Below are 26,402 nucleotides of genomic sequence, written 5' to 3' on the forward strand. Positions count from 1 at the left end.
AACAAAACAAAACAACCTTCCCACAAAAACAAAAAACAAACAAACAAAAAAAAAAACTTGCCAAATTTTCATCTTGTCTAGATTTGAGCCTTGTCAAGAGAGACCACCAGGAAAATCATTATTTTCCTTCTTGGAATTAACTATGTAATTCGTTTTATAATTAATTCGAATTTTTTTCTCAGTTCTGTTCTGAAAGTATAAGAAAAACTTGGTTAAATTTGAATTCACATTTAGAAAGTTTCTAGAGAAAGATTTCAAAGGGTAGTGCTTTTGGATTTTTCTAGGAGCTGGGAACTGAGGCATGGGGGAACCAAACTTCTACAAAACCCTTTCCCTATGAAATCCCGTCATTCACCCTCTCTTTCACTCTCTCAGAGACAGCACCCATATGTATGTATGTATGTATGTATGTATGTATGTGTGTGTGCGCGCACCCATATATACCTGAGAATTGTACCAAGGTCCTCTGGAAGAGAGCGGCCGATAGCTTTGGCTGGTTTCTTTCTCTCTTTTTCTCTTTCTTTCCTTCTTTTTTTTTTCTTTTTTTCTTTTTTTTTTGGTTTTTCGAGACAGGGATTCTCTGTACTGTTTTGGTACCTGTCCTGGATCTCACTCTGTAGAGCAGGCTGGTCTCAAACTCACAGAGATCCACCAGGCTCTGCCTCCCGACTGCTGGGATTAAAGGCGTGCGCCACACCACCTCCTGCAGCCAGTGTTCTTAGCCACTGTCTTACTGTGTAGACCTGTCTGGCCTGGAACTCTTTATGTAAATAAGACTGTCCTCAAACTCTGTCAAAGATCTGTCTGCATGGGATTAAAGGTGGTGTCACCATGCCCAACCACAAACCTCCTTTACTCAGAATATACCATTCTGATTCCTTTCTCCCTTGGTCCTTGTTCTTTCAATTCTCTCTGGTTTCCAATGCCCTAATATCCTATTTCTCATTGAGCCAAAGGTTAAAAAAAAAAAAAAAAAAAAAAAAGTGTAGTGGGGATTGTCCATGTAAATACAATCCCATCCTCCACCTGCAAGCCGTAAATGGGCGGCAGATTCCCTGGAGCTGAGAGCTGGGAACCGAACTCAGATCTTCCACAAGAAAGTATGAGCTCCTAATTATTGAGCCATTTTTCCAGTTCCCAGAAATTAAAAAACAAAACAAAATATTTATTTATTGGGTATGTGTGCGTGTGACCCGGTGCACACCCTGGGGATATAATTCTGGAGACCTTGACTTTCTAGTTAATCTCTGGTTACAGCTGGTTAGCTGTAGCGGCGAACTCTCTGTGAGGTTGTTGGAATGACCCAAGCGAACTACAGCAGCTGTGGATATCCCGCAGGACCTAATGGGGGCGCTAGGAATCCGGATTCGGGCAGGACTCTTCAGCAAGGCCCTTGCTAAGGGCTAGAGAGACATAGCACCCCCTACAGCGAGTGCGGATTAGAGGCAGGCGAGATCACGTGGTCTCCTCCTACCAATCGCAAAGTAACACTCGCTTCCTCCGTTCCCCATGGAAACAACTCCGCCCCCAATGACCCTCCCGCCCCTTCAGTGGTGAGGTTTTGGCCTTTCATTGAATATTCCGGGTGACAATCAAATACCCGCTCTTTCTGGCTGGACAGTTCGCTTACGTAACACGAGCGACTACGCTGACTGGTCAGTGAGCGACGCCTGTCTTAGCCTTACCCAATGTTGCTTTCCTGGGGCGGGGCCGAGTGAAGACTCGGAGCCAATCAGCGGTGACGCCGCTTGTGCGCCTCCACGTCGGCAGCAGCTGCGGTCAAGATGGAGGCACTGATCTTGGTAGGAGCTGGAGGGCCGGTGGCGCCGCGGTGGTGTCCGGAGGGTCCGGGAGGCGGGGTTTAGCAGCTGGGGCCGGGAGAGGGGAGTTCAGGCAGGCCTCGGGGGCCGAAGCTCCCGCTGTCCGAGGAGTGCGAGTGTGGCCTACACGGGACCTAGAGCTGCGGTTCTGAGTAGGAAGCCTTTCCGGGCAGAGAGCAGCGTCGGTGGCACAGTTGAAGACGCGTGCAGGGTCCTTAGGACAGTTCTGAGTGTGCTGGCTGGGGGTCCTTCAGGTTCCCCCGGATGGTTAGCATGGTGGATCACACCTGCTTGAATTTCCCCACACCATCTTACTCCCCCCAAGTTGCAACAACAGAATAGACGTGTTTTGTCACCCTCAGATACTCCTGAGGGTCAGAATTCGATTATCCATTGGTAATTCTATGTCACGTTCTTCATGTTTTCGATTTCTTGTTAATTCTTAGCATATAATTCTGTCATGATTGAGAATCAGCACTCCGTCCAAGTTCAGGAACACCTAGTAGAGCTAGTATAGATTCTGGAATATTTTCCCTGACTCCTTATTCCGCCCTCCTTTTTCCTCCTCCTTCAGACTTTAGGAACTAATACTGTAGGGTCCGTTGTCAGACTTCTTCCTCTGGTTACAGGAGAATTATAGTGGCTACAGGAGTGCATTATCTCTCTTGTCCGTTGATCCTTTCTGCTTGTTCAAACAAAACACTACCACTTTAGAACAGGACCAGGGCATTGTTTTCCAGTGCACTGGTGGGCAGTTTGGAGATGTGTGAGTCTGCCTGTCTGTCTGTGTGTTAGTGTATTAATTTAACTTCCAACTTCTTTCCTTGGGTTGGATTCCAGGGTTGTTTCCAGAGTCTTCCTTGGCTTCTGTTTTCCTTTAGATTCCTTATATGTATACATGTCAAACCCTGTCAGTAAAAGAGAAACAAGTTTACCTTCTCTCTTTTTTTTTTTTTTTTTTTTTTTTTTTTTTGGTTTTTCGAGACAGGGTTTCTCTGTGTAGCTTTGCGCCTTTCCTGGAACTCACTTGGTAGCCCAGGCTGGCCTCGAACTCACAGAGATCCGCCTGGCTCTGCCTCCCGAGTGCTGGGATTAAAGGCGTGCGCCACCACCGCCCGGCTCTTCTCTCTTTTTTTTTTTTTTTTTTTTTTTTTTTTTTTTTTTTTTTTTTTGGTTTTTCAAGACAGGGTTTCTCTGTGTAGCTTTGCGCCTCTCCTGGGACTCACTTGGTAGTCCAGGCTGGCCTCGAACTCACAGAGATCCGCCTGGCTCTGCCTCCCAAGTGCTGGGATTAAAGGCGTGCGCCACCACTGCCCGGCTCTTCTCTCTTTTTTAAAAGATAAAAAAAGTATATATATATATATATATATATATATATATATATATATATATATATATATATATTTTTTTTTTTTTTTCTTCTTTTTTCTGTTTTTTGAGATAGGGTCTCCCTCCCTCTCTCCCCGAGCCCCAGCTATCCTGGAACTTACTATGTAGACCAGGTTGGCCTCAAATTCAGAGATTTGCTTACCTCTACCTCACAAGGTCTGGGATTAAAAGGTATGTGCCACCACGACAACTTGTTTTAGTTTTTTGAGTGAGGGTTTGTAGGTCATACTGGAATCAACTTTTCCACATAGCCAAGGCAGACCACCATGCCTACCTGGCATTTATGTGGGGATTTGAACTCTGATTTTCATATTTGTATGGCAAACACTTTAACTACTGACCCATCTGTCTATACCTTCTTACTTCCCTTCTTTCAAATGTCAGAGAATTTATTCTCATATGAGTTGGGCAAGTTGGAGCAAAATGCTCACTATCTTTGGGTAGTTTCAAGTACTTACTGTACAAGTCAGTTAACAAATTTTTCAAATCTGATAACATATGTGGATAAAGTCTGTGGAATTGGTTTCCTTGGACATTTTTAATGTTTTTAGTCAGGTTTTTAATGTTTTTAGTGGTGGCTCACACCTATAACCCCAGCTCTCAGGAGGCTGATGGCATATTGCTGCTAGTTTGAGGCCAGCCTGGGCTACAGAGTAAGATCTTGTCTCGTAAAACAAAAATTAGCCGGATGGTGGTGGCGAGTGCATGACTTTAATGCCAGCACTCTGGAGGCAGAGTTCGAGGCTAGCCTGGTCTAGAGTGAGTTCCGGAGTAGCCAGGACTGTTACATATAGAAACCCTGTTTCGAAAAACAAAACAAACAACACCCAAAATTAATTAGTGGAACCAGCTTCAAGATTCAGGAAGGTGCCAGGCAGTGGTGGTGCATGCCTTTAATCTCAGCGCTCAGGAGGCAGAGGCAGAGTTCAAGGCTGGTTGGTTCTGTTGGTCTGGGTGTAGTGCAATGGTAAGAGCACATGGTCTAGCTGGCTTTAAAGGCCCTATACTTGGCCCCTAGCACTGGGAGGATTGAAGTCATGCAGGATAATCTCTGTCATTTCTCTTCCTCCTCTGTCCCTCCTGTACTGTATGATCTCTCTTAGCCTGCTTCTTCCTCTTTCTTCCACTTTCAGCTGAACTGACCTGCTGCATGCAGGAACAGATCCTTGCTAACTAACTTGCTTGGACACCCTTGACCTTTACTTTTAAAACTACACTGAGTCTGCCACTGGCGTTCTTTTCAATGAAGCACAGTAGGTACCAAAACTCCATTCCATTTTGGTTTCTTTGTTCCCAGAACAAATCTCTGTTTTTTGAGACAGTCTGATTATGTAGCTAGGGCTGGGCTTGAATATGTAATCTAGCCTCCCCAAGCTTCTCTCTGATGTTTCTGTAGGTTCTTACACTTCTTCAGTGTACAGAATTTCCCTTCAGTGATCAGTTGTATAAAGTTTTTGTTGAAGATAAAATACGTACAGGTAGCTGGGGTTTGTAGCTCCTGACTTTATTACCAGCACTTGGGAGGCAGAGGCAAGTAGATCTCTGTGAGTTCAAGACCAGCCTGGTCTACACAAAGAAACCCTGTCTTAAAAAACCAAAAAGAAAGACAAACAAACAAAAACCCTAAAATCTCGTGTGTGTGTGTGTGTGTGTGTGTGTGTGTGTGTGTGTGTGTACGTACGTACATGTGTACACATATATACACCTTCTTCTGACCTTGGGCTTCAGGCATGCAGGTGATACACACATAAGCAGGCAAAAACAGCCATACACATAAAATAAATCTTGAAAAAAAAAAAAAAAGCATTCCGGCCTTAGCTGGTAATCGGATTTGTGTGATCTTCCGTCAGTCCTCTGTCTGTGGGTTTCCAGCCTGGCCTGGCCTTGGCCTTGGCCTCCTCTTCTGCTGCCTCTCCTTTTCTCAGTTGTTAGTGGAGAAGGGTCTACGGCTGGCCATTCTCCATTTGTAATCTGGAATCTTAATAACTTACGCTTTCCTTTGGCCTTTGCTTTTTTTCACCCTCAAAGCTGAATTACCATAGCAGTTCAGATCCTTAAAACCTTTGTATGTAGGTTTTTTTTTCTCTTCCTATTTCCAGGTTTTAATTAAGACACTACTTTTCCAATGTCTTACAGGTTAGACTTCAGTTCTATCCATTGTCTCCCCTTAATATTTTATCCTAAAACTGACAAAATTCTGATTTCCATGTCTCATTCAAATATCAGGCCATCTAAAGTGCACTAGAATGTACATGTATCTGGAGGAGGAAGCTGTGGGACACATCAGTGACTCAAAGGTTGATACTGTCTCAGTGGCCTTTGCTTCCTGAATCATCTTAATGGGCTTTTGTTAAATTCCTTTGGCACTAACAGTAGAGGTACTTGGCCTAAATGCCCCCTCCCCCTGCTTTGGGCAAAGGTATCAATTACATTAAGCCCCCAAAGCACTCCCATCTCGTTCCTGGCAGTCCCCTGTGCCCCTCTCCCAGCTGTGTCCTCGCTGGTGCCTGGCCCCTCCATTTCGTTAGGAGAAGCAATCTCCTCGTTCCTGCGCTGTGGAGATATATTTCTCAGCCAGGGCTTGAGCAGTGCCAGCACTGCCCCCGGTGAGGTCCCTGGCAGCCATAAAAATTTTTATTGTGATTATGTTGGTGTCGGGGTGTCCATCTGGGTTATTGCACACCTAGTTTAATTGATTGAAGTTTAATTTATTGACACTTCAAATTAAATGATCAGAATAAACTGTGCTGTTACTCTGGCCGGCTTGTTTTAATGGTTGATTGCTGGAAGCAGACCTTGGCTTGAACTAAAACCCCCAAAGAGTAATTGACGCTGCTTCTAACTCTCCCCATGTCTTGCCCTCCAAGAAGACCTCGTTATAGATTTCCGACATATTTATTTATATATTTTTTTCCCTCTCCCTTCACAGTGTTGGGAAAGAGTTGGTCCCTGGCAAGGTATAAATTATATCAAAGGTCTAGGGGAACCATCACATGGTCAGAAGGGGAGGAGGAGGTCTCTACATAAAGAAAACCAGACCCTGGAGAAGCCAGGTCCTCCCTGGGAGGCAGATTGTGAGTGCAGTTGCCTAGCTGTGTGTGGGAGCCTCGAGGCAGGTTAGGCTCTTTCTCATCTTGCTGCTGTTTCTTATTCCAGTATTATGACTTGGCTTGACATTGAAGAGTATTGTCAGGAAAAGAGGGGCCAGAGGGGACAGTAAGGGTGGAACAGGTGTCGTCAGTGCTTGTGCAGCCACTTATGCTGGAATAATAGAAGGAACACAGCTGATGAAGATGCCCTGGGAGATGCCAGTGTTGGTGAGGGCCCTCCAAGTTTGTCTCTTGTAGTTTTGGCCAGAGTGGTTTTCTCTCACAGCAGGCTGTTAGGTTTCTTCTGTCCTTAGATTGCCTGGCTTCTGTCACTTTCATTTCTTCAGGAAATCCTTTTGTGTAACTTAATTCGTGTGCTGCAGATAAAAGCTTATCTTGGTGCTAGGGATGTAGCTCAATTGGTAGAGTTAAGCTTACCTAGCATCCTGTAATTGCGCATGGCTGTACACATCTGTAATCTTAATACTCCATAGATGGAAACAGGAAGATCAGAAAGTCAAGGTCATCTTCAGCTACCTAGGAACTTGAAGCCATTCTGGAATATATGAGACCCACCCCCGCCCCCAAAATAAAGAAAAGAATGTCTGTCTTTTACTGTCTCCCCCCGCCTTCTTCTCACAATCAGTATACATGACTCCATTTGTACCCAGTTGGTCTGAGTAAGTTCTGTCAACCAGTTATCCTCAACTCCTTTGTGTGTATATGTGTGTGTGTGTGTGGGGGGGGGGTCCTAAATATGTAGTCCAGGCTGTCATCAATTTATGGTCCTCTTGCCTTGTCTCCCTGCATGCAGGAATTATGGGTGTGTGCCGCCAAGCCTGGCTTCATCTTTTCTGTTGTGTAACTAGACTAAAGAACTCAGAGGCTGCTCAGCTAGTTTTTAGCTCTTTCTCAGGAGCAGCTGGAAGAGGGCAGCAGGACTAATCATGATATAAACTATGGCCAAGAATGCACCAGAAATGGATCTGTAACTCCCAGCGCTAAGGAAGCTGAGGCAGAAGGACTCCTATCCCAAGTCTAAGAGTTTGAGGCCAGGCTGAAAACTGTAGTAAAATCCTGCCTTGAAAAAGAAGTGAAATTCACATTAAGAAATTAAGAGTTGGCTAGGCAGTGGTGGTGCATGTTTTAATCCCAGCACTCAGGAGAGGTAGGCGGATCTCTGAGAGTTCGAGGTCAGCCTGGTCTACAGAGAGTTCCAGGCCAGCTAGGATAGTTAAACAGAGAAATCCTGTCTCAAAAAAAAAAAAAAAAAAAAGAAAGAAAGAAAGAAAGAAAAAGAAAGGAAGGGAGGAAGAAAAAAGAAAGAAAGAAATTAAGACATTAGGGTCTCTGTCCAGCCAGGTGTGGGTACATACCCATTTTTCTATTACTTGGGAGGCTTAGCTGGAGGATTGCAAATTCCAGGCTATACACTGAGACCTTGTCTCAAAACCAAATATCCAAGGGCTAAGGATATAGTACAGTGATGTAATACTTGCCTAACATACACTCAGCCTTAGGTTCCATCCATTGCTAGCACTGGAAAGAAAACAAAAGATGTCTCTAGCCTCATTTGATTTTTTTTTTCCTTTACTGAATAATAATGTAAGTGTGGGCTTCCGAATTATCCAAATCAGGTGGTAAGATGTTCTGATGTAGCCCTCAGGCCTGGCTGAGGAGTGCATCTGATTTCAGCTTGCTCTGTTCACCTGGTTTTCAGCAGTACCACCTCATTTTTGTGAATCTTTTACCTTGGTAATGGCTGAAGAGTTAGGAATTGTGTGACCCCGTGGAGTCTTCTGCAGCTAGGTGCTCTAAGCTTTCAGAAAATACCTAGGAGTCTGGAGAGATGGCTTAGCACCTAAGAGCTTTTGTTGCTTTTGCAGAGAACCCAGGTGTGGTTCCCAGCACCCACAGTAGATCATAGCCTTCTCTAACTCCAGTGGTTACTCAGACATGTAAGATAAATCAGTCTTTTAAAAGAGAAAAGCAAAGACCTGGTACTTGGCATTCCCAAAGAGCTTGAGGCTTGGTTAACTTGTCCAGTTTGGTCCCCAAAGCTGGCCATTGAAAACTAGAGGGTTATACATAGTGCTGATGATCCTTATTCTCCCTGCAGGCTGTGTGGGATTCTTGGTCATTCTAACTTATAAAGGCCACATATTTTTATTGAAGTTGTTAACTGGTGGAAGGGAAATCACTCATTTTCTCAAATTTTCCTCTTCATATCCTTTTTTTCTTTTTGGCTTTTTTGAACAGGGTCTCACTATGTAGTTATGGCTGGCCTGGAACTCACTATGGAGACTAAGCTGTCTTCAGATTTTCAGAGATCAGCCTGCCTCTGCCACCAGAGCTTTGGGACTCAAGACACATGCCACCAAACCAGGCTCTTTGAAAAATCTTATCTTCAGAGGAAAAAATCATTTAATTCTAAACCTAGTCTATGAACTTCTTGAAGTCATAACTGTGTGGTGTGTTTTTTTGATGGGAACAAAGGCCATAGATTTTTATCAGCTCATCACAAGGGTCTGCTGTAATTTAAAAAGAGAGAGAGAGAGAGGCATTAACCTTAGCTGATCTAGGTCCAGCCTTTCACTTCTTTGAGGAAGCTGAGTCTCAGAGAAGGGGGGGTGGGTGGGGAGCTTGAGTTAATGTGTCATCCAGAATTGAAGTTTTGTCCCATGCCTGTTTCCTATTTGTATGGGCTGGGAAGATTGTGCGTGCGTGCGTGCGTGCGTGCGTGCGCAGGAGGCCAGGAGCTAACCTCAGGTGCCATTCCTTCTCAGCAGCTGTCTACCTGGTTGTTATTATTTTTGATTTGACAAAGCTGGCTGTCTAGTAAACCCAAGGGATCCTCTCATCTTTGCCACCCAGTGCTGGGATTGACAGTTTTTGTTGTCCCCCCCCCCATTTATTTATTTATTATATGTATGCAGTGTTCTGCTTGAGTATATCCCTTCATGCCAGAAGAGGGCACCAGATCTCATTACAGATGGTTGTGAGCCACCATGTGGTTGCTGGGAATTGACCTCTGGACCTCTGGAAGAACAGCCAGTGCTCTTAACCTCTGAGCCATCTCTCCAGCCCGCACCTGGATTTTTTTTTATGGCTCCTAGGGCTCAAGCTCGTGTCCTCGTGCTAGCATGACAAGTGTTTTCACCCCAGAGCCGTCACCCCAGGTCTTGTATTTTGTTATTTTATTTTATTTTTTAGGCAGAGACTTGTGAACTTGTTATAGAGCTGATGATCTTGAGCTTGTGATGGGATCGTCCTATCTCTACCTCTTGAGCGGCACTAGGATTACAGACTGTGGTACCATGTCTGGTTTTATGTAACACTGGGGCTTGAACCCAGGGCTTCATGTGTGCTGGGCAAGCACTACAACTGAGCCACAGTCCCAGTTCCTACGAAGGTTCTTCTTTTTGTTGCTGCTGTTGTTTTTTGTTTTTTCAGACAGTTTTCTCTGTGTAGCCTTGGCTGGAACTAACTCAGTAGACCAGGCTGGCCTTGAACTCAGAGATTGGCCGCCTCTGCCTCCTGAGTGCTGGGACTGAAGGTGTGCTCTACCACTGCCCAGCTTTGTTACAGTTTTTAATTGGTTAGATTCATTGCTAAGCCAAGGCACCCCCATTTTGCTATGGCCCCAAGAATGTCTTTCTGACAAGGGAACCCAGAACTTTCTAAGAATCTCAACCAGAATTTTTTTTAAGTTTTATTTTATTTTATATGTACAAGTGTTTATTCTTCATGCATATATGAATACTATGTGCATGCTATACCTTCAGAGGCCAGAAGAGGGTGTCAGAACCCCCTGGAACTGGGAGCTGAGAACTGAACCGGGTCCTCTGCAGTAGCAGTAAATGCTCTTAACCTCTGAGCTATCCCTTGTTGATTCATAGGTCTTTTGGTTTTGTCACCTAAGTGAATCAAATAGTCATAGTTTTAAAATATTCTGTTTCTCTGCTCTACACTTTTTGGTAGAGAAAAAAAAAAGCTCCAATGATCTTACCCAAGTATTCCCTCACTACTACTGTATATATTGTCAATAGACTTAATTCCATAGTTTGTTGTTGTTTGTACTTGTTTTGTCCCAGCCTGTCCTAGAATTTGCTAAGTAGCGGGGGATGACCTTGAACTTATTCCAGGGCTACAGGCATGTGCCAGCCACTACTGTCAGCTTTCCATGTTTTCTTTTCTGAACCCATTTCTATTAGTTTTACTTAAAATACAAAATACACACAAAGAGTTTGGTGGGTTTTTGTTCTTGAGTTTTGTTTTGTTTTTGCTTGTTTTGATTTGTGTGTGAAGTAAACACAAGATCTCTTGAGGTCTCATACCTTAGGCAGACACTCTGCCCAAATAGCTTGGGCCCCAAACCACTGCCTTTCTAGCACCATTTGCCTGGGCTATAATCCTGAGGAAGCTGCAAGTCAGCGAGAAGGCCCACAGAGGGCAGCACTTGGACTCTTCTTCCTCTAATGCTCCCATTGTGGGTAGTGGGGCTCCGAGACATGATATTTTCACCAGGCTTCAAGAGTCCCTAATTGAGATCAGAGAGCTATTTGCAGCAGTCTAGTTTCATTTAGCATTTCAGCTGTCCTGAGGACGAGGACAGCTTTCTAGTTTTCTTGATAATAAAAGCAGACATGAAAATCTGTCCTTGCTATTCCTCCTCCCACAGCCAATCTCCCCATCCATCATTTCCAGGCACTATTAGCATTTGAGGTGAAGTTCTGTCATACACTCAGGCTGTGGCTCTGAAAGTCAGTGCATCACAGAACTTTGTCTCGAAAGCTTTCTAGCAGCTGCCCATTTGGGAAGCGAGAGGGAAGAATAGATCTTTTCAGTCCTTTGAATATGGTCCTAAGATCGTAGGGCCTTTTCAAGAGTCAGCATTAGCCTAGTCCATTGTCCAGGAATCATTTCTTAGTATCTGGGAGTTATTTATAAATGTGCCCTTTGCAAAACTTAGAGGGAAATTACATTATCAATAATGGCTTCTGGAGCCTTTAAACTGGCTGGTTTTATGACATGAAGGGAACTCTCAGGCTTCCCCAGTCCTGAGAGATAAAGGCCATAGGGTGAGGAGGGCCCAGCTAGAGTTAGGAGGTGGCAGGAGAAGTAAGAGCCAGCTCTACTACAGCAGAGTGATGCTTTCAAGTGGCATTCCTCCTCCTGCCTAAGCCCTCAGCTTTCCTTGTGGCTTTTCCTCTGCAAATCTGAAATGGTCAGACTTTGGTCCTGCCTTCCCTCTGTTCCCAGAGCATTAGTGCCTGAAAGCTGGTCTCTCCTTCCTTACCCTGTCTTTGGTCCTACCCAAGAAGACTCTGTGCTTCTGCTTTGAGGTTTCTTTGATCATATCTTCTAGGAAGCCAGTGAAAAGAGCCAGGAGCAGAACCCTGGGCTATGTTTCTCAGTTGTCATCATGCCTGTTTAGGTGCTTAGACAGTGTTGGCCACAAGAACATTGGCTCTCCTACTTGGCAGATGGCCATTAAGGATTTTGGCATGCGCTGGGGTGGGGGTGTGTGCTCCCATTTCTTCCTGGAATGCCAGACTCTGGCTGCAAGAACAGTCACTAATGCCAGATTAAGGTCCAGTTTCAACTTGTGGGCAGCTAGCCCTCTGTGGTTGCTGTGAGTGTGGATGGAGGGTATAACCATTTCCTTTTATTGGGACTTTTTATCCATTAAAGAAACTCATTCCCATTGAGGGCTCGATTTTGGTACTTGAGAACCCAAGTTATATAGAACAGAGCCTGCTCTGTGTGCTGGTCTTTCTGTGTGGAGCTGGGAGTTAGAAGAGCAACTCTTTGTGGCTTTTTAGACGAGACGCCGAAGACTCCCCCTGTCAGACAGCACAGTCCCCGGTTGCAGAGGAGGTGCTCTTGTCCGTTATTCCAAGGAACAGTGTGTCAGAGAGGGTGGCTTGGTGATAACATCACCCCAAAATAGTCTCACTACAAAATCCACTTAACTGTAAAATCCAGTTCTAGCACATCATCACACTAAGAAATTTCTTTTTAAACTTTATTCTCAATTTAAAACAAATACTGAGAGTTCGGGATGTGCCAGGAATTGCTCTGGATACTTGAGATGAACTGATGGACAAAACTCAGAGGTTGATAAATGTTTGGTTTGTTTCTTTTGAGACATGGCCTCATCAAAAATTACCATCCTGGTGGCGCACGCCTTTAATCCCAGCACTCGGGAGGCAGAGCCAGGTGGATCTCTGTGAGTTCGAGGCCAGCTTGGGCTACCAAGTGAGTTCCAGGAAAGGCGCAAAGCTATGCAGAGAAACCCTGTCTCGAAAAACCAAAAAAAAAAAAAAAAAAAAAAAAAAAAAATTACCATCCTTAAGAGTTCAAGTCTGGCCAAGTGGTGATGGCACATGCCTTTAATCTCAGCACTTGGGAGGCAGAGGCAGGTAGATCTCTGAGTTCAAGGCCAGCCTGGGCTACAGAGCAAGTTCCAGTACAGCTAGGGCTACACAGAAAAACTCTGTCTCAAAAAAACAAAAAGGAAAAAAGAAAAAAAAAAAAGTTGGGAAAACAAAGCTTACATTTCTTAGGTCATTTTCTTTCTTTTTATTTTTCAAGATGGGTTTCTCTGTGTAACAGCACTGGCTGTCCTGGAACTCACACTGTAGACCAGAGCTGGCCTCAAACCCAGAGATCTGCCTGCCTCTTCCTTCCAAGTTCTGGGACTAAAGGTGTGTGCCACCACTGCCAGGCTCTTATCCCCTTTTCTTTTTCTTTTCTTTTCTTTTAATTTATTTTATTCTTATGTACATTGGTGTTTGCCTGCATGTATGTCTGTGTGATAGTGTTAGATCTTGGAGTTATAGACTGTTGTTAGCTGCCATGTGGATGCTGAGAATTGAACCCTGGTCCTCTGGAAGAACAGTCAGTCCTCTTAACTGCTGAGCCATCTCTCCAGCCCTCTTATCCCATTTTCAAAAGACTGGATTAGTGAGCTGTAGGGAGAGGTTAGCAGTTAAGAGTACTGGCTTCTGCTGGGTAGTGATAGCACATATCTTTAATCACAACAACTTCAGAAGCATTGGCAGGCGAATCTCTTGAGTTTGAGGCCAGCCTGGTCTACATAGAAAGTTCCAGGACAGCCAGGGCTACACAGAGAAACAGCATACTGGCTTTTAAACTGGGTGGTATGGTGGTACACACCTCAAAACCAGCACTGGGGAGGCAAAGGCAGGCAGATCTCTGTAAATTCAAGGACAACCTTTTGTACAGAGTGAGTTCCAGGACAGCCAAGGGTTCCGTAGTAAGGTACTGTCTCTAAAGTCACTGGCTTCTCCTCTAAAGGACCAGGGTTCAATTCCTAGCACCCACAAGGCATTTGTAATCCCAGTTTTAGGACCTCTTCTGGCCTCCAAGGGCACCAGCCATACAAATGGTACACAAACATACATGTAGACAAAACACCCATACACATAAAATAATAATGTAAGTGATGGTACTTAGGGGGTAGAGGCAGATGAATCTTGTGGGTTCGAGGCCAGCCTGGGCTACATATTGAGAGACCCTATCTCAAATAACAGTAATAATAAAAATAAATAGAAGCTAGGAAAGCCTGGGTTAATCCCCAGTTCTCTTGAGCTAGGGCTGCTTCTCTACATGGAGTTCCCCTTCTGGAGCCTCACTTGACCTCTGTGGGGCTGCAGTTTCTGCATCCTTTGCAGTGACTCTTTCTTTTTTTTCCTCTTTCTTTTTTAATTTTTATTATTTTATTTTATTTTCTATTATCAGCCTGATACAGTACAAATTCTTATCCTAATAGTGAAATGTTTCACTGAAACTTGCCCAGTGATTGAGTAAAACCAAAACTTATTATAAGCCACAGTCACCCTAGGGTCCGCCCTGCTATGTCACCTCCCTGGCAATGACTCTTTCTTATGCCTCGTGTCTTTGTTAAGCATTTGTTTTGAAGATGGGTGAATTTCCTAAGACCAGAAAAGCAAAGCAGAATCTTGCCTTGGCACAAGAAGTAGCAGAAAGTAGTATTTATTGGTGAGATCGTCAAATAATGTGAGCAGCAGAGGCCTTCTATACACAATGCCAGCTTCTCTCACTTTTCCCTTCTGAAAGTTATGAGGACAGAGAACACCAGACTTAGTAAAACAGCCTTTCCCGGGTCATCTGTTTGCGATTGAAGAGAGGTGTTGAGTATGACTGTTAGAGCGGAGGCTGTGCTGCCTTTGTAAGCCAGTGTCAGCAATTCTGCTTTATTCTGGGATTTGTTCTGTTTTGTAGGGGAGTGGCTAGAGATTAATCCCAGGACTCCCTGCATACTAAACAGCACTGTAGCACTGAGCCCCACCCCTAAACCCCTAGTTCCATTTGTAGTGAAAGAAAACTCCCAGACCCTTGACTTCTCAAATATTTTTCTGTTTGTCACACTTAAGATTCAGGTTGATTCTTATCCTAGCAGATTAAGCGATAATGGTTCATATATAGTAGAGGAAGGGTTTCATATGTGAGTTTTTGGATGGTGTCTGTCTTGGGAAACTGGTGTGTGTTTATGTGCTCATGCATTCACATGTGTGTATACAATGCTTTCCTTCTCTTCTGTGTTTGGACAGCTTAGAGTGGCTTACTTTAAGCCTCTGCTTTGGGATTACAATGACTTCTAAGTACACAGCCTTCTTTCAAATGAGTAGTGCTCATTCATTAGCATGGTCACATTCTATGCCCACCTGTATCCAGGAGGCCAGGGAGGATGGGTGATTTGGAAAATGACTTGGCCTTAGGACCTGGAATAGCAGCGTGACCTACCTGATGAAGGCCTATGAGTCTGAGACTGTTTCTCTGAGTCTGCTTTGGATCCCTTTATTGAAGCCTTCCTCCCTCAGTTCAGTTCATCCTCTACTTGGTTATTCTCAGGGGGAGGTATTAGACCTAACCTTGCTGCAGTAGGGGACACACACAGACCCTGTGTGACTCTTTGCAGCCCAGTGGGACCAGGGAAGGAAGGTATTAGGCTTGTTAGTAGTGGGAGAGCCCTCAAAACTGAAGGTGTGTTCATGTTTCTTCAGGAGCCCTCCCTGTACACTGTCAAGGCCATCCTGATTCTGGACAATGATGGAGACCGACTCTTTGCTAAGGTGAGATTTCCTTTCATATTAATTTAGGAGCAGGACAGAGACGTTGGAGATTTAAATGTTGTGATTGGCCCTACTAACTCCAATTCTTCAGGAATATGCTGATTTTGAGAATTCTTCATCCTAACTTGACTACTCCAGATAAATCCAAGTTGGCAATCTTCTCTTCCTTAGAGTGCTTTCTTTCTGCTGCGCTCAGACCTTCAACTTCCTCTCTCATCCTCATCAGAGCAGGGAAGAACTTTAGAACCTTAGTTCCAAAACAAAACGCTATCAGTTTTAGAAGCTGCCTGTCTGTGTCTGTTCCATCTGTCCTGACTGTCCCTTCTGCCCCTCTGTCCCTGTCTCTCACCTTATCACTCAGCCTGAGTTTTTCCAGGGAAAAACTTCCAGTTTCTGACTTGTAGCCCTAGGTTTGTGGTCTTCACCAGGCTGCATGCCCCAGTGAGGTGTTACTAACTTTGGATGGATTGAGAGGAGAAAGGACACCCCTCTCCTTCATTCTCCCCCTCCTGTAGAAATATCTTCTGTCCCTGGTGTATTAACTCTGGGTGAGCAGAGCATAAATCACTCAGCAGGTGGAGATTAGTTAGAATTCACCAGCTGTTCCTCCCTGTAATTGGATGTAACTATGCAGGACACCTTTGGAAACAGTTATCCAGTTACTAAATGCCAGACCTGTCATAGGTCTTCAGCTGACTGCGACGGATTAGCCCCTAAAGAGCAGGCGATTTAGCAGCCTCATCTCCACCCCCTTGCTAAGAGTGCTTGGGAGTGGGCTCAGTGAAGCGCTCGACTGCCCCCTTCTCTAAGCTGGCAGGAAGAGCCAAGATGTACAGGAGAACAGGGCAGAGACTTTCCTCGCTGTGGAAGAGATTTATATGGCCTTTCTCCACTGCTCAATAAAAGAGTGGTCTTTCAGCCATGCTGTGGTGCCCCACAACTTTAATCCTAACACTTGGGCACTCAGGAGGCAGAGGCTGGCGGACCTCTGAGTTCAAGGCCACCCTGATCTACAAAGCAAGTTCTAGGACAGCCAGAGCTACACAGAGAAACCCTGTCTGAAACCCCCCCCCCCAAAAAAAAAAAGGGACTGGTCTTCCTGCAGTGAGGGGAGTCTGAGGAAGCATCTCTACATCTAATGTTGCTTATTTCTCCAGCACTGTCCCTGACAAGGGCAGCTCCTAGGACGCATGTGGTGGAAGTGTCCTTAGGACAGCTGGTAGGTCTCTGCCTTCAGAGTCTTAGAAATGGCATGTAGGACTGTAGGATTGATTACAGCACAGCCCTTTCCTTTTTTTTTTTTTTCAACATTTATTTTGTGGTGTGTGTGTGCGTGCTTGTCAGAGAAGGCCAGAGAACAACTTTCAGAGGTTGGCTCTCTTCTTCTACCTTGTGGGTTCTAGAGATCAAACTCAGGTTGTGAGTTTGGCAGCAAGCACTTTCTTTTCTCTGTCTTACTTTCTTCTTTTTCCCTTTTTCTTCCTTCCTTCCATCACTCACTCCCATTCCCTGCCTCGGTAGTCTTTTCTTTTCTATCTTAGCATCCCCCTCCCCGCCCCCCATGCCTTGAAGGAGAGGTATACAAGACCCCAGAGTAGGACAGTCACTAATCATTCTGGGCTTACAGCTGTGGTGACCCAGCCCTGTCTCCTTTCCCTCCGAGTAGTACTATGACGACACCTACCCCAGTGTCAAGGAGCAAAAGGCCTTTGAGAAGAACATTTTCAACAAGACCCATCGGACAGATAGTAGGTCATTCTCCTTCACTATTCCCTGTGTTGGGGGGAACCATGGGAAGGGGGTGTCAGCAGAACTGCAGAAAAGGATAAAATGACTCGGCCTCCCCTTTCTTTTTCCCTCCTCCCCTCATATAATAAACTCTTCAGAAATGTAATGGGGAGGTGAGTGTACCTCACACGGGAATACCGTGCTGGAAGCTTGGCTGTTAGCTACCTGTCTAGTCCCTGGATTTATGAGCCTCACTTGACAAATTTAACTGCAGCTCTGCTCATTGTACCGCAGCCATTAGGGCAGGTAAATGGAAGCCGGTAAAGGTGACCGCTCTGCATTTTACCTCTGCTGGTATCCTGCCTCAAACACAGGGAGGGGAGTAGGTGCAGGGGTGGGGGGTGGGGGGTGGGGGGCTAGAGAGCGTACATTTAGACTCCTGGAATTCCTGTGTCCCTTCTGCCACCCCCCAAACAATGGATGGCTTTAGTGCTTGGGGTCACTACAGTTGGCCTTTCCTTGACCCACACAGCTGTCCCCAGAAATTCATGAGAAGCCTGTTCTGCCTCTTCTTCTCTCACCATTCGGTTTCTGCTTTCTTCCCCAAGGTGAAATTGCCCTGTTGGAAGGGCTGACAGTGGTCTATAAAAGTAGCATCGATCTCTATTTCTATGTGATTGGCAGCTCCTATGAAAATGAGGTGAGAATCCCTGCACATTTGCTACCTCTGATGTCATTTCTGAAACCATAGATGGGACACAGCCGTGGGTTTTGGGCTTTGTAGAGCCACATTCTTCTGATGTCTGGCAAGGTCGTAAAGAAGTCCTTAGAGATCCCTGTCAGGTTTACAAAATGGCCCAGCCAAAGAATCAGTCAGAAAGGAAGTTTTCCCAGGTCTTTTTTTTTTTTTTAAGGGGCAGGATCTTACTGTGTAACACAGGCTGTTTTCAAATTACATCTATTTTCCAGGTGCTGGGATTACAGGCATGAGTCACCATATCCAATTAGAATGTTTTTGGTATCCTTTCCTACACAGTGGTGTTTTAGATTTTGTTTGTTTGGTGTTGAGACAGTGTCACACTGTAGCTCAGGCTGGTTTCACACTCACAGCAATCCTCCTGTCTTAGCCTCTCCAATGATGAGATTGCAGATATGAGCCAGTATGCCAAGTTCCCACGGTGTTGTTTAAAGGTAGATTTCTGAGGTGTGGTCAAGGGTGTGTGTGTGTGTGTGTGTGTGTGTACTCGAGTTCACGGTGAAGCCATACAGTGTGAAGGGGTCCCTGATGAAGTCTCACAGTGTAAGTGGGGCTGTGAGTGTAATCCTAACCTTCCTGTATGCAGGAAAAGCTGTTTCTTTCAGGTGGTAGTAACTTCTGGGAGAGTAGACAGGTAAATAAGCCACTAGATAATTTTCCATCCCAGTTAGGAGATTGAGAGACCAGGTCCTGCTGAGCTCTCACTGCTGTCATGTGTTCTGTGGAGCACATTGTTGGAGCTTGGCAGCACTTCTGTGGGTTGGAGGCATTGCTGTTTTTGTTTTGCCAACAAGGAATCCAAACCACAAAGAACCATATAAAATTACTTGTATTTGGCTTTTGTCAAACTACAAAAGTGGCTGTTTCATGAAATTCAGCCCATTAATTCTCTCAGGGTAACACATGTAGAGTCAGTCAGCTGAGATTCAAACCTAGTTCTGACTCAAGAACCCAAGCTGGGGCTGGAGATGCAGCTTAACTAAGTGAAATGTGTGCTTAGCAAATTTGAAGTCTTGGATTTGATCCCTAGTACCATTTTTAAAAAGGACCTCAGGATTGGGGGCGGGGCCCTGGAGAGATGGCTCAACAGTTAAAAACATTGGCTGCTCTTCCAGAGTCCTGAGTTCAATTCCCAGCAACCACATGGCGGCGGCTCACAACCATCTAGAATAGGATCTGATGCTCTCTTCTGACACGCAGGTATACATGTAGAGCAGTACTCATACATAAAATATGAATAAGTAAATAACTTTTAAAAAAGGACCTTCTGCCAACCTCCTCTGGCCTCAGCTTTTGCTTGGTTAATGATTTCTCCCTTTACTAATCCATCAGGTAGCTTGGTAAAGACATAGAAGTAGGGGCTGGAGATGGCTCAGCTGTTAAGAGTACTGGCTGTTCTTCCAGAGCACTTGGGTCTGATTCCCAGCACCCACATGGCAGCTCACAAACTGTCAATGACTCCAGTCCCGGGGATCCAGTGCCTTCTTCTGGCCTCTTTGGGCACGTCATACATGTGATACACAGAGATGCAGACAGACATGCACATACATTAGCCAAGTTTTAAAGAGACATAGAGGCAGAAAGGCATGGCAGTGCACACCTGTTATCCCAGCACTTGGGAAGTATAGTCAGGAGTTCAGGATCATCCTCAGTTATATAGCTAGTTGAAGACCAACCTAAGCAACGTGAGACACAAAAGACAAAAACCCAACAGCTGGAGAGACTGCGTGGTTCGAGATCGCTCGCTGTTCTCTCGGTGTGCTTGAGTTTGGTTCCCTGCATCCATGTTGGGCAGCTCACAACCCTCTGTAACTCCTGCTCCAGGGGAATCCAGTGTCCTCTTCTGGCCTCTGGGTACCTGTACACATGTGGCACATACACACACAAATAAAAATAAATCTTTAATTAATAAAAAGCAAACACTCAGAGGACTAAGATACATTGAGGACTGTGTCAGCCTTAAAAAAAAAATCCTCCACTTAGCTGGACAGTGCTAGAGCATATCTTTAATCCCAGCAGGCAGGCAGATCTCTGTAAGTTGGAGGCCAGCTTGGTCTACAGAGCTAGTTCCAGGACAGCCAAGACTATACAAAGAAACCCTATCTCAGAAAAAAAGAAAGAAAGAAAAGAAAAGAAACCACTTGTGGGATTGTTTAGCAAAATTAACTTCTCTGAGTTCTCTTGCTGTTGTGTTTGCATTTCATGTTACGTCTCTGGGCATGTGTGAAAGCCTATGCACTGGCTGAGGAATAAAGTGGAGGTTTTGTTTTGGGTTATCAGTTTTAGGGCCTTGAACCTTCTGTCTCCTTTCTCAACAGCTGATGCTAATGGCTGTTCTGAATTGCCTCTTTGACTCCTTGAGCCAGATGCTGAGGTGAGCTGACATTCTCCGTTTAAATTTGGAAAAGAAAGTACTTATCCCTCAGGGCCAGGAATTTGTGGGAAATCAGAGCCACACCAGGGAGTTAGTTCAGTGTAAGAAACTGGGCTGCTATTTGTGGGTAACTCACTGAGGGGGGTAGTGGAGAGCATGGTCCTCATATGGAATAATTCTCTTACTAAGGGACGAAGGAGAGTCCCTAAGGATGAATACTCTGTACCTTTTCTGTCCCTCCTTTGGCTGTCCTAATGCTTGAAGCCAAGGGTAGGCAGCTGTTCTACTACCAAGCTACTCACCCAAACCTTTTATTGTGTTTTTCTTTTAATTTAAGACATGGTCTTACTAAGCTGTTTTAGAACTCTGTAACCCAGGCAGCCCTTGAGCGTATAATCCCCTGCTTCAGCCTCCGGAGTAGCTGAGAGTACAAAACGTGCACCATGGCGGTCTGTGTCTACTCTTGTTGTGTCCAGTGATTGACAGTGCTCTGAGCCCCCAGGTGCCTTCCTAGGCTTTGTCCTCTGCAGTTGAAGGTGGGGAAGGACAAGGGAAGTGTCCCAGGTGACACATCCCTACCTTGGGAATGGAGGAAGCATTACTCATTTCCATTGCTAGCCTTTATAGTCTTCCCCTGAACATAGAATGGGTCCACTGTGCTCTTTGCTCTCTTTACCTCCCCAGTTGTCCTCTGTTCCCGTGCACATGAGCAAGGGAAAACATAAGGTACTTTCTCTGAAAACATTCAAGGCTCTGAACTTTACCCACTGCAGCTCCTAAGTGAACGCATTTTAGAAATCCATCCGGAGTAGAACAGCAGGCACTCTCAGCCCACAAACCAGCAGGCCAAAGGCTCAGGTTTCCTCAGGAAGGGGGATGATTTATTTCCCAGCCAGGTGAATGAATAGACTTCATTTCGGGTAATCTAGAGAAAAGAGTCATACTGACGGATGTGACAGGCCACACGCACAAACCACTGGATCTGTGGCTGGTGGATGCAGCCCCAGACTGTTGTAGCCTCTCCTTGGCCTTTGTTTTAGGGCTTGAACAGACCTGGGGGGAGGGGGGAGAAGCAGAGAGACTTCAGAAGTTTGTCAGAGCTTGAGTGCAGATAGGATTTGCCTTCCACCCCTCCCACCTTCCACCATCACCAACTCCAGATTGTAAGCTGTATTTTTTGTTGTTGTTTATTTTACAAGCAGCTTCACTAGCAGCAACACTCTGGATAATCAGCCTAGGAATCAGAAGTTGGCTATTTGAAAGCCCTTGCTTGACTTTCTGATCGCTATAGCTCAAGGGCTCTTTACCTTACTCACTTCTTAGTGTGGGACAGTTATTGGCCTAGCTTAGGATCTCCTATTCAGACAGTGGCCCAGGATCCCTTTCACACACAACCTGATTTTTCTCTTTTTTTGGGGATTCAGGAAAAATGTAGAAAAGCGAGCTCTGCTGGAGAATATGGAGGGGCTCTTCTTGGCTGTGGATGAAATTGTAGATGGAGGGTGAGTTCTCTACACTGTCTGGATTTGGAGTGGGGAGGGGAGGTTACTTCCCCTGTTCCAAGTCAAGTGGGTTGACCAGCCAGTGATCCTGACCTCACAGTAAGTTGGTCCTTTGGGACAGGACAAGCGAGCAATGATCTTCTTTCTATTTGTAGGGTGATCCTAGAGAGCGACCCCCAGCAAGTGGTACACCGGGTGGCTTTGAGGGTAAGCAGGAATGTGCAATGCCCATTTCTCCACAGGTCCTCTCAAGCCAGTCCTGCTGAGTGTAGCTGAGGGTCTGGCTCATAAATACATCCTATCTTCTCCTATCCTCTCACATGCATGGCTCCTTCTCCTGGTCTTTCCATCTCAGTGTACCAGAGAAGCAGAGGAACTTGTTTATGTTTCTAATGTGGCATCTAGAATTTTATATGGTTTTTACACAGAATGGGCACTTTAATGTAAACATATTGAATGAACAAAGAAGAAAAGAAACCTTAATTTCATGGTTCTGAAACTATAAAGGAACTTGAGGTTGGCTTGTTGCTTCTTTGAAAATGGATCCAGTCATCAGAGGCATTGGAGTGTCTTTCCTGTCGTAGTCGGATGGAACTCTCAGGAAGTACTTATTTGCCAGCACCTCAACCCTCCTTGGTGCTAGTGGCACCAGGAAGGGGGTCTTTGAGTTACTTGTGGGAAGCTTTGTGTTTGCTCAGGGATATGGCAGTGAGTGTAGAGAATCCACCTGTAAATTGTATGGTGCAAAGCTGTCTGAACAGAGCCGCGCTTCCAGTTCCCAGAATGTCCCAGCTCTGACCTCCACAGAGTGAAGGCTGCCAGTGCTGGGTAATGGGAAGTCTTCTCCCTTAACTGCCGTGGGCTCCATTTGCATAGTTTAATCTTCTCCTCTAACATATGTCTCTATGTGGCAAGAGAGAGGGTCCCCTCCCCACTGGCTCCCCCCCTTCCCCTTCTCAGGCTGCTGTTGCAGCAGTTTATTTCTTCAAATTAACATGCCGTCGTTACCCATCAGGCCTTGCGGGATCCATTAAACTACCCCTGGCTCCCTCCATTCCCCCCTCCCCATATTGATATTCAGGGAAGGTCTTCTCTGACTAGGGAATCAGGTCCCCCACCCCAGAGTTGAGGGAGGTAAGGATCAGATATCCTGCTGATTACTTGGAATGAAATAAATCTTTTAAGAAGTCGACTGTCCTGCCTTTAAGTGGAGGATGGATAAAATGACTCTTTTGTGTTCACAGTCCCTCTGGCCAAGTAAAATTGTGGCTCAGTCTTTGGAAGAAGAGGCTGAGAAGTTTAGGGCATTTGCCTTTGCTTCATTTTAAAGGAACACTTATTCCTCTATCGGGCTGCAGTCTAAGTGCTTATCTCTGTGTACAGGGTGAAGACGTCCCCCTTACAGAGCAGACCGTGTCTCAGGTATGACTTTCTTCATTCCTCCTCTCCATATGGACAGGGTTACTACAGAGACTAACAGGAACCCCCAACCTGTCAAGTCTGGATTGAGACCTCACACTCAGTGAGGTTCCCTGGCTCCCTCATATTCCAGAGCACTGAGACTCATTGAACAGTGTCCTCGGCCCCACTTGTCTCCTTTCACTGAGATCATGACTGTCAGCCGCTCTCCGTACCCTTCAAACCTTCCCTGCCAGATACCTCAGTCAGTGATTTATTCCCCAGCAGAGGCTTGCCTTAAGCAGATGGTCTGTGTGCCGGTGAGCACACACTCCTCTTTCTCTTATTATTCAAATGAGGGCTGAGCTGGAATTGCATATTCTGGAATGTGCAGGCTTTGCAGATCCATCCTTCTACCTTGACTGCAGATGGACTGTCTACCTGACCTGGGGGCCTGCAAGGGAGTGGTTCTGGGTTTGCCCAGTAGGAATCCTCACCATCCGGGTGTGTAAATCCCCTCTTTATAACTGTGTCCAATAACCCCCAGCTTTTTTTTTCTTTCCTCCCAGGTATACCTCTTCTCTCTTCATCCCCCCAGTGGATTTGAATTCGGGGGGAATTTCCCAAACTGACAGTCCTCTAGGGCTTTAGAGAGTTTCCTCCTATTCTTCCACCCTTGGGATTTTCTATCCCCTGTTCTTCTAAGGAGAGGGAAGGCAAGTGTGGGGAAGGAGAGCCTCAGCCTGCTCACACCCTGTGGCTTGCAAACCCTCCTCAGTGCTGCCTTTGTCTCTGCAGGTGCTACAGTCAGCAAAAGAACAGATCAAGTGGTCCCTCCTTCGGTGAAGATATTCCATGCCGAGTTCCTTGCCCCTCAAAACCCCACATCTGCTGTGACTTCTTATGCAGGCCCCCAACAGATGCTCTTAGGGTCATTGTGGAGAATCACAATGGACCCTTGCACCTCTATCCTTTCTGGGGTCGTCCCCCTCTTCCTTCCCTCTCAAGGGCAGATTTGAATGAGGCAGGGGAAACACCCTCTTCCTACTGCACTGGTCCTCCCACCCCCACGTTCTCTCCTTGGTTTCTTGGCCCTTTTCTATGGCTGTACTTCAGATCAAAGCAGGAGAAAGAATGTGCTGAGTGTTTTCCTCCCTGTGCCTTAAAGGCCCTCATCCCCGCAGCCCATACGTCCAGCCCAGGGGAGGACTCCTTCCTTCAGCACATGGGTGTGGAGTGGGGGGGCTGCACTTCTTTGCCTCAGCGGCTTCTCCCCTTCCTGCTGCCCTGTCCTCTGCCTTGGAAGAGATTGGGAGCAGCTTATGGGAAGGGGACAGAGCTGCAGAGGAACAGTGATTTAAATGCTGTCGGAGCTTATGCAGTGCAGTCTCTGCCATGATCTGGCCTTCAGCCTCAAAGCTGCTGTGCCTGCACATGAGAACATCCTACTCTAGGTCTGTACCACACCTCTCTGCCTGTATCACCTGTGAGATCTTTGCCTGGTGTGGCCTCTGGTACCCTGGAGCAAAGCCAGACCTTGGAACTAAAACCACTGTAGTGTCCAGAAGAGTTTCTACACAGAACCGGGGAAGGAAAGGGCCTTAATGGCTCAGGCCTTGCCATGTTCCGTCTCAGCTCTTCCACTCACATTCCTCTGCCTTGGTTCTGCAGTCTGCTGTTGAGCTCTCCCTCTCTGCCTCAGCCTTCCCCAGAAGCGGAGGGTCTGGTGCAGTACCTTTCCTCTAGGGTTTGGATTCCCATTCTTGGGTGTCATGTTGCCCCTTGACCCCACATCGCAGTGAAAAATGTCTTAGAAAAACATTCCCGAGCAAGCGTTCTGCCCCCTGCATTGACTGAAGTGGGCATTCTGGAGGTGGCCTCTGCAAGAAACGGAGTCAACGAAGTCCACCTTGTACGCTACTGTGCGTCAGAGGAATAAAGTGAATCTTCCAAACTGCCTTTGTGTGATGGTTCTGTTCCTCCCTTTTTTGGCATCTATTCCTGTTCCTCCAGCCCCCCGCCCCACCTCTTCTTATAATATTTCTTCCTTCCTACCTCAGAGACTCCCCAGCACTCCCCCCTACCCCTAATTTACGGGGCTGTTTGCCTCCTTGGCATCTCTTGGTCCCCTCGCCTGGAAATTGGCGCCAGGGTTGGGGTGGGGATGGTATTTTCTCAGTGGGAGACTCAGGGAACTGAGTTCTCCCCCACACACCCCCAAAGCCAGCTGCCTGCTCCCGCCTCAGCCATTAGTAACCCGGAGACGCGCACCTGCGTGGGGGCTCGAGGAGGGGGCTCCCCTCCAGCCCCTGCTCCCTTCCCGCACCTCCCATTCCTCCGAAACGGCGCTGAGCGGGTTATTTATCGGAGCCAGCGCTGCTCCAGAAGGTCAGGACGGTGGTGTAAATAACCTCTTCTCGCCATTTCCCCGTCCCTCCAGAGCCTGCTCCCCTCCCCCTCCTCCACCTTTATTCGCACAAATGAATGTGGCTGGGCTGGCGTAGAGCCTGGCCCTGCATCTTAATGGGGCGGTGAGCTCACAAGATGGATTTAGCTGGGGGTTTTATGGTTGCTGCGGCGACAGGAGAATGCTTTGGTTTTCTTTCCCCCTTCCTCTGCAGGATTTTAAGGAGGGGGCAGTGTGGGGACTCCTCCTTTCCACTGAGATTTGAAGGGTCTCCTCAGTCACCTCTGCTGTTCCGACATGGGCCTGCGAATCCTAGACCGACAAGGATAAGAGAAGGAGGAAGGAGGCAAAATGGGAAGAGCCTCTGCAGGGCTTGAAGCCTCTGGTTTGAACAGTCCTTTCTCTGTGAAAACCTGGAACTTGGGCTTAGCAGCTGTGAAGCACCTGGGCCCAAGATCCCCCTAAGCATGTAGAAAGCTGTATACTGGACCACCCCGGCCTGGTCCCTGCACTGGTGGGAAAAGAGCTATGATGCCCTCTATCTTTGGCTGTCTGATCTGTGAGGAGCAATGCCCAGCTTTAGCCCCTAACCTGCTTCTCATGGCCCTGTATAGCCCTTGGCTCGGGAGAGCAGGATTATTGCGCAGTTGAGGGCTGACGAGCAGAGACAGCATGGAGAATGTAGTTCTTTCTGTTCAGTTCTCAAATCCCGAATTCTCTGACCTTGTTTCTTCAGCCTTCTGTTTCCCAGCAGAACTGAAATGTTGGTGCCCTGCCTACCCAGACCTTTGGCCAACAGTTTTCTTTTGGGACTCT

The 26,402-nt window shown here is 46.3% G+C and overlaps 1 protein-coding gene across 1 annotated transcript; it reads left to right on the forward strand.

Annotated features, from left to right (window-relative positions):
- Nucleotides 1-1,667: 1,667 nt before the first annotated feature.
- Nucleotides 1,668-25,136, forward strand: Copz1 (coat protein complex I subunit zeta 1). Its single transcript, XM_006981799.4, has 9 exons — nucleotides 1,668-1,802; nucleotides 15,352-15,420; nucleotides 17,087-17,168; nucleotides 17,757-17,848; nucleotides 20,224-20,279; nucleotides 21,704-21,781; nucleotides 21,937-21,988; nucleotides 23,165-23,203; nucleotides 23,978-25,136. Exons 1-9 carry the CDS (start codon nucleotides 1,785-1,787, stop codon nucleotides 24,023-24,025), a joined length of 534 nt encoding a protein of 177 aa, XP_006981861.1. The 5' UTR covers nucleotides 1,668-1,784; the 3' UTR covers nucleotides 24,026-25,136.
- Nucleotides 25,137-26,402: the final 1,266 nt, after the last annotated feature.

This window comes from Peromyscus maniculatus, chromosome 20, assembly GCF_049852395.1.
Source record: "Peromyscus maniculatus bairdii isolate BWxNUB_F1_BW_parent chromosome 20, HU_Pman_BW_mat_3.1, whole genome shotgun sequence".
Taxonomy (NCBI): domain Eukaryota; kingdom Metazoa; phylum Chordata; class Mammalia; order Rodentia; family Cricetidae; genus Peromyscus; species Peromyscus maniculatus.